The sequence below is a fragment of the Castanea sativa genome, chromosome 1 (assembly GCF_040712315.1).
Source record: "Castanea sativa cultivar Marrone di Chiusa Pesio chromosome 1, ASM4071231v1".
In the NCBI taxonomy this organism is placed as follows: Eukaryota; Viridiplantae; Streptophyta; class Magnoliopsida; order Fagales; family Fagaceae; genus Castanea; species Castanea sativa.
The window spans coordinates 14,899,912-14,913,794 of NC_134013.1; the positions used below are offsets into that span (position 1 = coordinate 14,899,912).

The 13,883-nt window shown below is 34.6% G+C and overlaps 1 protein-coding gene and 1 non-coding gene across 2 annotated transcripts; both read right to left on the reverse strand.

Moving 5' to 3' along the window:
* LOC142617361 (uncharacterized) lies at positions 1–4,696 on the reverse strand. Its single transcript, XM_075790216.1, has 7 exons — positions 4,502–4,696; positions 2,855–3,667; positions 2,664–2,725; positions 1,488–1,914; positions 1,030–1,322; positions 368–592; positions 1–262 (listed from the first exon to the last, which is right to left on the reverse strand). Exons 1-7 carry the CDS (start codon positions 4,694–4,696, stop codon positions 1–3), a joined length of 2,277 nt encoding a protein of 758 aa, XP_075646331.1.
* Positions 4,697–11,336: 6,640 nt separating this feature from the next.
* On the reverse strand, positions 11,337–11,439 carry LOC142623003 (U6 spliceosomal RNA). The gene has a single exon (XR_012842029.1). It is a non-coding gene; the product is annotated as a U6 spliceosomal RNA (small nuclear RNA).
* Positions 11,440–13,883: the final 2,444 nt, after the last annotated feature.

Consider the following 13,883-nt stretch of genomic DNA (forward strand, 5'->3'; position numbering starts at 1 on the left):
TTATGCTGAAGACCGAGATACTGTTTGTTCCTTTTTAGACTTCCATGAAATCAGGGAGTCACCAAGGAAAACACAGAACCCAGTTATTGACCTTCTCGTATTAGGGCAGGAGGCCCAATCCGCATTTGCAAAAGCCTTCAAATGTAAATCAGACTTGCTTGAGAAAAACAGACCTTGCCCTGATGTGCCCTTGAGATATTGTAGGACTTTGTTAGCTGCATGTAAGTGTGGTTCTCTAGAATGTGCCATGAATTGGCTCAATCTGTGTGCTGCAAATGTTATATTAAGCCTAGTTATAGTTAGTTACAATAATCTTCCAACTAATTTTCTATATGAACTAGGATCTTTCAATTCCTTCCCTTCATACTTGCTGAGTTTGAGATTCTGATCCATTGGTATTTTGGCTGGCTTGCAACCTGTCATACTAGCATCACTCAACACTTTAAGTGTGTACTTCCTTTGGCACAAATTGATGTCATCTACAGTCCTTGCCACCTCAAGACCCAAGAAGAACTTAGATCTCCTAAGTCCTTTTAACTTGAATTGCTGATCTAGTATAACTTTCAATTCATCCACTGCATGCTTATTATCACTAGCAATTAAGACATCATCAACATACACCAATAGAGCAATAAAAGAAGTAGAATTCTTCTTGTGAACAAAACGTAATCAGCCTTGGACTGTGTAAAGCCTAAAAGAAGTAAGGCATTGGAAAATTTTGCAAGCCATTGTCTTGACGCTTGCTTAAGTCCATATAGAGACTTAGTAAGCTTACATATCAGCCCCCCCCCTTACTGTGGAAGCCCAGTGGTAAATCCATATAGACCTCCTCCTTCAAATCAACATTGAGGAAGGCATTGTTGACATCAAGTTGACAAAGGTATCAACCTTGCACAACAGCCACTGCAAGAAGGCATTTGACAGAAACTAACTTAATTTGCAACAGGGGAAAAAGTCTCAAGATAGTCAAGACATTCCTTTTGGGTGTATCCCTTAGCCACCAATCTGGCTTTATATAGTTCCACAGACCCATCAGACCTATTCTTCACCTTATACACCCATTTGCAGCCAATGGTTCTGTTATGAGGTGGAAGAGGGGTAAGAGACCAAGTGTTGTTAGCTTCAAGGGCAGAAATCTCAGTGGCCATAACTTCTCTCCACTTGGGATCTTGAACTGCTTGATGATAGAATTTGGGCTCCACAATGGAGGAAATCACATTGCAGAAGTGGGAATGTCTAGTAGACAATCTATGAGATGACAAATGAGCAGACAAAGGAAAGGCAGTACTAATGGAGAGAGGATTGTGTGGAACCTGAGACACCTGGTTGCATTGATAAGCCTATAAATAAGCAGGTTTATGACTAATTCTAGTGGATTTTCGAAGAGTAGGAATGGAAGGAATAGGAGGGGCAAAAACAGTAGGAATGGAAGGAAGTTGAACAACATGATCAGTGACAGATGTAGGGGTCTGATCAGGTTAGTCAACATGCTGGGCAAAAGGAATAGGAATGGCTTGAGCTGGATGTGCAACAAGTTGGTCAAGGGAAATATCAGAAGGCAAAGGGATTGGCAAAGAACCAATCAAAATAGAACCAGAATCAATAGCAGGGAGGTCTGCAAGAGAGGAAGTATGGTGATGTGCATCAAGAAGTGTGGTGTTTGTGGAAATTGGAAGAGAAAGTGGAGAATAAGAAGAGTCAAGGCCTGGAGCAGTGGAATTAGAAAAAGGAACAGACAAAGGAGGTGATAATGAAGAGTGAGATGACTGAGAAAAAGGGAAGACAGACTCATGGAAAACCACATCTCGAGAGATAGAAATTTTTCTAGAATGAAGATTAAGGACTTTGTAACCCTTCACATTGAAAGGATAACCTAGAAAAACACAAGGAGTAGCTCTAGATTCAAACTTCAACCTATGAACAGAAGGGGTAGAAACAAAACATAGACAACCAAAAACTCTTAGATGATTAAAAGAGGGTTGCCTATGAAAAAGAAGTTCAAAAGGGGACTTATTATTTAACAAAGGTGTAGGCAACCTGTTAATGAGATAAGTTGCTGTTAAAAGACAATCACCCCAATAAGCTGAAGGAATATTAGATTGAAGTTTAAGGGATCTAGCTACATTCAAAAGATGTTGATGCTTTCTTTCAACCACAGAATTTTGCTGGATTGTATAAGCACAACTCTTTTGATGTATAATGCCATGATCACCATAAAAATCAAGCAAAGAAAACTCAGGGGCATTATCTAATTTGATTGCCTTAATACCAATGTTAAATTGAGTTAAAATCATATTATAGAAGGATATTAAGAGGTGTTTAACATCAGATTTAGCCTTCATAAGGTAAACCCAAGTAGACCTTGTGGCATCATCAACAATGGTAAGGAAAAATTTAAAACCATCATGTGTGCATACAGAATATGGACCCCAAACATCCACATGAATCAAGGAAATGGCTCAGCACACATATTATTAAGAGAAGGAAAAGATAACCTCTTTTGCTTAGCCAATGGACAGATAGTACACACATCAGTACATTTAGTAGAGATAGAAGGTAATACATCATTTAAAACTGACAGTTTATGAAAAGAAGGATGCCCTAATCTAAAATGCCACAAGATTGACAAATCTTTATTTCAAACAGAAGTTGAAAAGGCTGACTTGAGGTTCTTGTTGGTGGAAGTAAGATCAGACAGAGAAGGGACAGTCCTAGAATTGGATTTCTGTAGCAAATACAGACCATGTTAGACTTCACCCACTCCAATCGTTCTCCAACAAGAAAGGTCCTGAATGAAGCAAAATTGAGACAAGAACACAAGACAAAGAGGCAAACTGTGTGTGAGTTAACTGACAGACAGAAGATTGAATGAGAAAGATGGAACACAAAGTACATGCTCAAGAATGAGAAAATTGGAAAGTTTAACAGTGCCAATATGAGTTACATGTGCTAATTCACCATTTGGTAACACAGCAACACAATTAGCAACAGTAGTGTACGTTTGAAAGAAAGAAACAAAACAAATAATGTGATCACTAGCTCCAGTGTCCATAACCCAGGTACTATTACCAAAAGCAGTCCTATTCACAAGCTTAGCAGAAAAAATGGAGTGCTTGAGATTACCTGCCAATGGTGTAGACTGAGATGTTGAAGCTTGATTAAGAGAAACATTTTTAGCCATGGCAATGGGGTTGGTTTGAGCATCAGACCCTCCAATCATAGCAAGCAACTTCTGGCATTGCTCCAAGGTAAAAGGAAAAGGTGATGATGTGGTAGCAGTAGCTGATTCTTGAACAGAATCAAGAGACAAAACTTGATTTGCCAGTGCCTTGGTCTTGTATCCAGGAGGATATCCATGGATTCTGTAACACTTCTCAATAGTGTGACCAAGCAATCCATAGTGACTACAAGTAGGCCTCTCCTTTCCTCTCTTAAATGACTTGGAACCATGAATCATTGTCTTTGCTGCTGCAAGTGCTGTGGATTCAACAAAAGGCCCTTTGCTGCTGCCTTGTCCAATTGACCTTTGTTTTTGATCTTGAATCAACAAGGAATATACCTTGTCCACTGATGGAATAAGATCCATTAACAAAATTTGACCTCGAATGTGAGAAAAAGAGTCATTGAGACCACTGTTTTCAGAACCGGACCGGACCGGGAGGTCGAACTGTGAAAACCAGGAACCAGGATGAAAACCGGTTTTTTAAGCATAAAGAACCGTGTTTTTAGTTAATTCCGTGAACCCCTAAAATCGGGGTTGGACTACATGAACCGGTCAAGAACCGTGCGGTCCAACCCCTTAGCAATTTTTTTTTTTTTTATTTTATAAAAACAACTTAACACAATTTTATTCTACTTAATTAAATTATCCATCTCTTACAAGGAATAAAAAAAAATTATAATTAAAATCATTCAAAGATATTCAACTTTACTTCAAAAATTAATCATAAATTTTAATGTTTTAATGGTTATTATATTATTTTATTAACTTTCTTATTTAATTATTAAATATATGCTTGAAAATCATTAAAATTCTCTCACATATATAGATATATTAGTCAATTTTGCTAGTTTTATAAATTTAATATCTATATTTAGGCTTTATTTAATATCTATATTTAGGCTTTAATTAATTATTAAATTAATTATGACATCATTACGGTTCACCCCGGTTCAACCTCAAAAATCTTGAACCTCTCTCTTTTATGATCCAATGAACGGTCCGGGTTTCAAAATCTTGACTGAGACCCATCAAAAGCTGCATGATGGCTTCTCTCTGATGAATGTTAGAAATCCTCTCATTCACACGACATACACACTTCTCACAAGAACAAAGAGGCAGTGGCTCATAATTCTATATTTCATCCCACAAAATTGAAAGACTCGTGAAGTAATCACTCACAGAGAGCTCACCTTGAGAAAAACTAGCAAGATCCTTTTGCAATTGATAGATTCTCGGACCATTCCCCTAAGAAAACATGGTCTGAAGCTTCTTCCAAACCTCCTTGGCAATTTTGCGATACGCCATGCTTGTTGCAATTTTAGGGGAAACGCAATTGATGATCCAGGAGACCACAATGTCATGGCATTGTGCCCAACTTTGAACAAATAGGGGAATTTTCTCCATTGTTGGGGTCAGAGAAACAGAGCCATCAATCAACCAAAACTTGGTTTTGATTCCGAGAGCTCGTTCCATTGATCGTGCCCATGTGGAATAATTCTCTCCTCCAATCAGTGGTTGAGAAACGAGAATTGACCAGGACTTTCTCCGTCATGAAGAAAGAATGGATGAGATTCATCAGTGGTAACACTTGCAGATGCTTGATCAGAGGAAGCCATGGATGAAGCTTCGAAGAGAAAAAAAACCCTAGCTTTCGAAAGCAAAGAAAAACTTGTTGAAAATCTAAGCTGGAAGCAAAACAATTTTGCTTCGAAGAAGATGAAACGCTAGGTTTTGATTGCTTCGAAGAAGAGAAAGCCCTAGGTTTCGAAGGAAAATCGTGTTGAAAAATCTAAGCGGAAGCGAACAATTGCTCTAATACCATATCAGAAAGACAGAGAAATTTCTGGAAGAGAAATCTGTATTTTGCTTAATGAATCAATATAAAGAGAAATCGTATATATATACAATTAGAGGCCCTCCAATAATAACAGATTAACTAACTAACCAACTAGATTAACTAACTAACTAATTACTGCACGTGCCTATTACTAAATAACTATACACAGATCTAAGCTACATGCCTCTTATACAACTATACAATCAGTAATGTCGTTTTGCTTTTTAGTGCTTTTCTTCACTGCTTTATCCTTGCTTCTATCAATCTTTTTGGTATCTTGACAATAACTGTACACAAGGTGAGATGCAATATAATACTGTGGAAACTGGCTTTTAGTTAACCTTAATAATGATGGGCACTCAATTTTTTGACAATTAGAGTCCTCAATTATTTGCTTGCTATTCTATCAAATAAATAAAAAATTGATTCCCCTAAAAAAAAATGATTGCTCTAATCTTTGACCATCCAAAATAAAATGTAGATAGGATAAAAATTATGAATCTTGACACGTGCTTATGTGACAAGTTTGTATTGGCTCTTATTTGGATCTATTATTGACATTATATTTTTACCTATCACTAACAATCTGTCATTTCAACATATGACAATTTCTTTTTTCTTTTTTTAAATATCTATAAACTTTATCTTCAATACTACGATATTAACACAACAAAATTCTAAAAAAGTAGTTACGTGTTTCTCTTTGTCTCGTCCAATACTTTGAAACATTGAACGGAAAAGGAAAGGGATCCATTTTATTTTCCCTAACAATTGTGTAAGGCATCTAATAACATACTCCCTGCATATATACTAGAATACAAATGCAGTTGGGCTAGGTGGTTTTTTTTAGGGCATACTTCTTCATCCTATTAAAATAAGCAGTGGATATTGTTGTATAATAAATTTAAAACTCATTGAATGGTGTACAATTTATTCTTACAAAAAAAAAAGGGTGTATAATTTACCAATAAAATCAAGGTAAACACTAAACGGAAAGGTTACTAAATTCTTGATGTAGCTGTCCAGTTGGGAACTTGAGATACTGCGTCATAACCCCTAACCCTAAAAAAGTAGTAAATGCACATTGCTCTTTCAAAAGGTCCTTGCTCTTTGCCTACTATAATAAGTACTATCCATGTCTTCTAATCTTTTACAAAAAAAAAAAAAAAAAAAAAAAAAAAAAAAAAAAAAAAAAAAAAAAAACCTGAACTTGCTTTCATACTGTTTCAAACTGTGGTTTATTGCTGGTTACTATCAAAACCAGAGGGTTCAGTTGTGAAAAGATATAGTCTTATCTCTAGGTCGAAAGGAAAAGGAAAGGGAGCCCAAAAAAAGGGGCCGAACAAGGAAACAAGATTAATAAAGAAAGCAGAAAAAAAATCCTGATTACTTAGTTAAGATACGTAATTTGATCAAAGAAAGCTAAGCAAGCATGAGAGTTCGCGTGGGAACAAAACAAATTGTACAATTTTTTCATAATTGTTGAGTCAATAAATTGTTATCAATTTTTTTTTTAAGTCCACAATTGATACTATTTTATTGTTTGTTATGAACAATTTATGAGTTATCACCCGGGGGGAGGGGAACCATTGATAAAAGTTGTGTCTCTACTTATTATGGCCGAAAAAAGGTTAGCATTACCATCGGGCAAGTGGCCTAGTGGTAATGGACTGAAGCCAACAAGACTCCATTTTTGAGTTTTAGTGTATCTTCAACTAGTAAGTGTATTGATATTCATCTCCTTCTTGTAAAGGTCGCTATCCCGTATGCTTTTTTTTTCCCCTACCAAAGAAAAAGTTAGCATTATTTTTCTTTTTCTTTGGGGGTAAAATTAGCATCATGAACTGATTCGGTGATTCCTCAATTCCAATATTTCTTTTGTCATAATAAAAGTATTTAGAAGTAATCAATTCCGTGACCTATAGCATTTTGGTCTTTATCTGTGCCCCAATTCTTGGCCCATTAGGAGAAAAGGCTAGTAAAATGTGACAGCTTGCTTTAAGGTTCGGTTGCCACCTTTTTTTAAAAAAAAAAAATTATTTTTCTAACTTTTCCTTCCTAATAACATACCATCCATTAAAGAGAAATAGAAGAAACATCCTAACTTTTTTTTTTTTTGGATAGAAAAAGCATCACCTATTACTTAAAAGATGTTAAAACTTTAAAGCTTTAAAAATATATGTTTTTAGATGGAGACTTCAAAAGTATTGACAATTGAGCACTCTAAAATACACAAAAGTCACGCTTTTAAGAATATTCCAATAAATACCGCACCTTTTCTTTTCTTTGTTTATTTAATTATTGCTTTTGGCAACCGTTGCCCTTTGGCCATGTTAGGACGTATTGATCGTATGAAGTAGGAAATAGTAAAAGCTAACTAAAACGACTGAAAGTGGTTCAATTGCCCATAAAAATTGGATTGATTGCATTAGATTTCCTGTCTACAATGATGTCCAATTAGCGCATTCACAACATGTTGGTCAAATTAACCTTTAGTCAAATCATAACTAAAACCACTTAAATGGTATGTTCATCAAGCTCGACAAACTGATACATAATATACTATTCATCAATACATCAAAATAATTCAATTTTCTCTCTCTCTCTCTCTCTCTCTCATGCACCGATCCACATAGATCAGCGACGTCATGTAGAAATTCTCTAGAGAATCGTAGTTCCAGAGATGGACGATCGAATAGATGTAGCAAAAATTTTCGAGAGAATCGTAGCTCCAACAGTAGCATGTAGAAATTAAAAGATGGTTTGACCATCTACTGGTCGAAGTTGATTACCTGCTGGTGCTCGTGAAATATTGAAATGGTAATATGTCTCTTTTATATAGATGAGCAAAATGCTTTAATGAAATAATAATGAATTAAAATTATAAATTATGGATCGAAAACTACAACATTGTTTTTGTTACATTTCAATATCCAATGAACAAGACTCGAGTCGATGTTATTTTTTCCCCTTGAGCTGCTGAGAAACACTTCATTATTTACATGTTAAGAATAGATGTGTTGCCAATTGCCAACACATCTACAACATGTGCAAACGTAAAAATTCGAGTTGAGAGCCCTTGCGAATAGAATTCGATGAAAAACTTATTCAGGGTTAGCCTTAATTCTTCCTTCATGGCCCACAATTCTGTCATAGGGCTAGTGAAAATAACAAGACCAATACAAAATTACTCAACGAGTGACCCCAATGGTCACATGGAATGGCTCCATTACCTCGAAAGGCCTAATTTTGTCTTTGGAGTTGTCATTTGGGTTTAGTTTCGCCACTCCCATAAGTGGGTTGTCTATAAGCACATGCAAGTTAGGGCCCAAAGAACAAACGTCGTGATCAAAAGGAAATTCTAATATGTAGTGTAAGGTTGTTTTTGCGTTTCCACTTATTTTTTAGCCGCAGTTGTTGACTTTTTTTCAGTGTACAGTGCACATCAGTGGGTCCCATGCAATGTTCATGAGACTCACAAACTTCACTTTTCAACAATTTTTTTCATTAAAAATGAATTTCACGTCACTATTCATATATTTAAAAATTATTTTGCTACAGTGTTTTCAATTTTCAGTATTTAGTAGTATTCAAACGGACCCGTAATCATACTTGGTATGGACAAAGTTTCTATCCAAACTAAACTCTCACTAAAAAATTAACATAGTTATATATTTTGAAAACATAACCATTGAATTGCATGTTCTTTATCTTTTAAACATGCATGTCAAATTTTCTTCAGATCGGATCCTATAACTATCTGACCCATAAACTTAATTTTTATACATAATTTAGACTACAGAAACTTAAAATTTAAACATTTGATTGATAACATAACTATTAATATTTGATCTTTTTGAAAGTTTGCAAGCACAAAGAATATAGTAAGAAAATGCAATATAATGGCGAGTTAAAAAAATATAAGAAGAGTTTGAAGGATTTATGTAATTTTATATGGTAAGTTTATTCCAAGTTAACCAATAACTCCATTTTGTAATGATAAAGAGGAGAGACATGGGAGATTGGAATCATACCAGTTGAAAATCTAGTAAAATAAAATCCTTGGTAGGGTTTCAAGTAGTATTTAAAACTAAATAGGTAATTGTTATTATAGGTGCACAATTCGTACCTGAACCCTAATGCGTGATGGGTTCAGGCCCAAATGGCCTTATACAATCAAATTTATAGAGTATGAGCTTGAAACTTAGGTTTCATGGATATTAAACTACAGATGGAAGGCTAGATTACCACTTCACACACAATCAAAGGATGAAAATAGTGAGAAATCCTCCTCGGACGTAAGCCGAGGAAGTCTTATATTGCTATTCTTTCTTTGAACAATAGACTAAAATTGAAGGTGAAGTATACAGTCCTCTCTTTCTCTCTTTCCTTTCTTGTTCTCCTGCCCCTCCCCTTCCGATGCTCTTTCTTTTTCTTTTATATCATTCTTCTTCTTCCCTTTATCCTCCACGTGTATCACAAATTATCCTATTAGATGCTTGTCACATCCATCACCTTCTTGATATCTTCAAACAATAGCTGGAAGGCTGAACATTACTGTTCAGAGGTCATTTTCTCATTAATGCGGCCAGGGAAGTAGGTGCAGGGTCTTTAATGCGGTGGTAGCAGCCTTTTCCCTTGATATTTCTCATATGTTCCCCCTCTCTATAACCGTGGAACATATCTTTACCCAACAGACCTTACAAAATTCCCTCCCCAAACACCATGAAGTGTCATGCGATCTTCAATTGACTCAACCGAGGAGATGCTCCTCCTCGGACAAGCTTATCAACCTTTCTAGTAAGAGCTGGCTTGTGGGTCTCAAAGGCTCTGCTCGGACAGGCTCACACCACCAAATCAAGCTCAAGACCCAAGTGCGTGTTTTATCCCTTCTACTCCCACAGTTATGTACATAACTTTACTCATGACAACTAAATAGCTACTTCTTGTTATGTCCATAACATTATTCATGACTAATACCAATACTATAAGGCATGTAGTGGGCTTTCTAACTAATGGCAACGGGTACATTGTTGCTGGCATTAATCATGAAAGAGGAAGATTACTAAATGAGTTGGTGGCCAATTATGAATGCATATTCACAAAAGGTAAAGCAGTTTTTTGAGGGGCTCCATAACTAGCTAAAGAAGAAATCCTGTGGGAAATGAGAACTCTTTAAAATTCAATCCACAAACTCTTTGGATTATAATAGGTTATGTTTCATTTTGTTGATATATTCTACAATTTTTTTTAGTAAATTCTAGAAAGTTGAAGATTATCTTTATCTCATTGAAAAAACTCTAGGATTAGAATAAGTTTTGTTAGGCATTTTTATGTGTCTTATTGTTATTAGTGTTCTTCCCCCTTAGAAACAAATACACAGATGTAAGTAGAGAAAATAAAGTTTTAATACAAAAGCACACAACAAACTTCTCCAAAGAAAAATAAATATATATAATAAAAACGTTCTACCTAATCTTACTTATTTGAATCAACCCTAACAAAAAAATTGCCCAGCAAATATTTTGCCTTGCCCAGCAAATATTGAACAGCAAATCTACTTTCCATGTTTTAACTTTTATCCCAACAAAACCTCATAGTTGGCATAGCTGAATGAATCTTTGGTTCTCTATTCACTAAGTTTGCAAATACTCTAATCTAACTACTAATTGACTAATAAGTACATATATTACACTATTGTCTAGCAGCTTAACAGGTCATTTCATACAACAAAATATTGCCTTGTTAATTGCAGGCAAACATGGTAGTGAACAAAAATGTAGGCAGAGCAGCAAATGAGATAATCTCAGGTGCTCCCTCTGGTATCATAATCACCACAGGTCCCAGACCCTTACAATGACTCATGGGTTTTAAGACTAAGCACAGACAAGCTTGTAGAATTTTACAATGATAAGCTACCTCTTTCTGAGTAACCAAGAAGGTGAAGGTCATAGACTCATAGCTTGATGTTTAAAGTGGTTTTTAGAGAGAAAAAAAAAATGACTTAAAATAAGCCATCCAAAGAAATCCTAGAATTGGGAATGTTTCCTAAGCTTCAGCTGTAAATGACTTTAACATTCAAGAATATCACAGACAAGATTCATAATCCCCCTTAGTATTAAGATAACTGAGGGAAAAGAAACAAAAAAGTAATACTTAACTTCTAATAACCCAGAAAATTCCAGAATGCAAGTTCGATGAGCAGAATCTGAACTTACCAGTTTGAATTTGACCCAAAACCTGAAGCAGAGAAATCAAATAAAGCACAGAACCAAAAAAAATTTGGACCATTTCTCAATTTATGCGTGTCATCCTTGCGCAGGGGCCATGCTAATCTTCTCTGTATCGTTCCAATTTTATCGGATGTCCCCGAAGGGACACTCTTTACTTCCCTCGTTTTGTCTTATAAACACATCTAATTTTGTGTAACTAGACGGTGTGGGACTAGTTGGAACCCAACTAGAACGCCTTTGCGTCTTTAGTTTTTTACCAACGTGGCAAACCACGCCTAAGGCGTCCCGTCTGTGGACGAATCTGAACCGCTAGTTTGTGCCTTGTGGGACCTAGAGGCAGTAGATCATCTGAGGAGGTGGTGGATTTCGTAGGGTCTAGGTTCTAACTTAGAATGATTAGATTACAGACAGCTGATTTGACACAATATTTATCACATATTTGTCATAAACCACACGTATAATATTGTCTTTGAATTGTATTCTGGGCTTTCATTTAGGTATGGACTAATGAGATATGACCCATCTAGTATAATTCTCGCGTGGACCATCCTTCTACTGGTCTCAACTAATGGACCTTTGGGTTTGTGATACACGCATTAAGTCGAAGGATCAGAGGCCCATTATACTTGGGTAGTCCATCTCCATGCCATCTTCCAAAAATGGACAAGGCCCAGATATAACGAGTAAATATATGTGTAATAAAAGCTATAATTGATAGATGAAACTGATGGATTCATTTGAACTAATCACAACTAAAAAAAAAAAAAAAATTGTACCCAAACTTTTTAAAGAGCTCTTTCCAATAATTTAGTGACGAAAATAAAAACGAACTTTTTATATTGAAAATTGATAATTGTAGCATTTTTAATTGTTTAAGGACGAATAAAAACTTTTTAAAGCTTAGGAATGAAAATAGAAATTTATGCAAAGTTTAGGGAAGAAAAAAAAGTATTTTAACCTTATAATAAATATGATGTAAGACATAGTTTATATATATATATATGTATACATTATGAAAGTTTCAACCTATGGCATCTGCTCCTGATGATTGATCTTTATCATCAGACCAAGATATCAATCAGTTTTTTGTGTAGGCAGGGATTAAACCATTGATCTCTTATATAACCATTAAAGATTTTACCAGTTGAACTAACTGAAACCCACTAGTTTATATATGTGTGTGTGTAGGAGAAAATAACATATGTTAAATTATATTATAGACATATTTTATATATACTATATTACAAGTATGGTATTTTAGGATTAAGTTTTTTTTTAATATAACTTAACTTAATCCTACCTAAATCCTTTTTGACTATGTCATAGTTGGTTGGTGACCCATTAGTTGAACAAAAAATCTAATGACCCAAAGCCTATATTGCATCAAGTTTTGCCTCAAATTTAATAATTATAATGATAGATTTCAATAAAACAATAATAAAAAGTATTATGATGATAAGTATTGCCAACATTAAATATTCCAAAATGTCCCATTTTAATAATTTTATTTTTGAGTTCTTCTACCGGTAAAATAAAATTTCACAAGAAGTTGAGCTGTTAGCTTACCATATATTAAAATAAAATAAAAATATTATAGTGGAATTCATTACAACTCGAAAACAATGGTGTTATGAAAATGTTGTGAAATTTTGTTGTGACCTTAAATCTTCTCTTGCTTACACGACATAGGTATCAAAGATTAAGCTTCTCACCAAAAATATTTTGAAAGATGTTTGAGAATTAATTAATTTAAACATGATACAGTGACGATTTGATATGAGGTGTTGAGGTCGACTTCACAACAATTTAATTAATTATAATTAAATAATTTTTTATTATTTAAAATGTGTTCTTACATAGTAGACTTGCTGGTTGCTTCCCATATTCGAAGTCCAACGTCAATTGTAGAAGCTTGCACGATTACCTTTTGCCAAACAAATGCAAAGGCATCATATGCCGCAAACCCATTGGTGCAACATATCATTATCAGCAAGGTTATCAAAATCGGGATCCTACGTACGATCGTGAAAGATAGGTAGGATCGTAGATTGTAAGATCCTACCTATCTTCAGATTTTAAACAAAAAACCTATTGATAATGACTTTGTATGTTATATAATCACTTAAAATATGAATCCATCCATTAAAAAAAAATTGCAACATAAAATGTAATTTGCATACACTATATCGTTCTTATGTCATTCTAACGAAACAAAATATATTTAACTTTTGACATAATGTATCTAAAAAGTTCAGTACATGTTTAATTAGCAACTAAGTACTAAAATATTATCTGCATATATTGAAAATGTTTTCCAAATTCTAAGTTCCAAATCCAAAATAAGTTAGGCTAGTTAGCATATAAAAACTAGCAAACTACAAATTTACAATATGTAATCCAAAAGAGAATTATCAATCTAAGGTAAACTAGCTAATTACAAATATGAAATCCAAAAGAGAATTCACATTCTAAGGTTCTTCTAATCTAATACTGTTATTATCATATCTCATTTCATCATCTATATCCTTCCTAGTATCAACATCCAAAACGTTAAACTTAAGTACTATAGGTTTTTGGAGATTTTATATTG

Excerpts from the sequence above, each read along its gene's own strand:
- LOC142617361 (XM_075790216.1), bottom strand. The coding sequence starts at position 4,696 with ATGGAACGAGCTCTCGGAATCAAAACCAAGTTTTGGTTGATTGATGGC. Across the intron at positions 1,323-1,487 it reads CTATTCCTTTTGCCCAGCAT|GTGTCTCAGGTTCCACACAA; the intron begins GTTGACTAACCT and ends CAATGCAACCAG. Across the intron at positions 593-1,029 it reads GTGAAGAATAGGTCTGATGG|TGATAATAAGCATGCAGTGG; the intron begins GTCTGTGGAACT and ends CTTAATTGCTAG.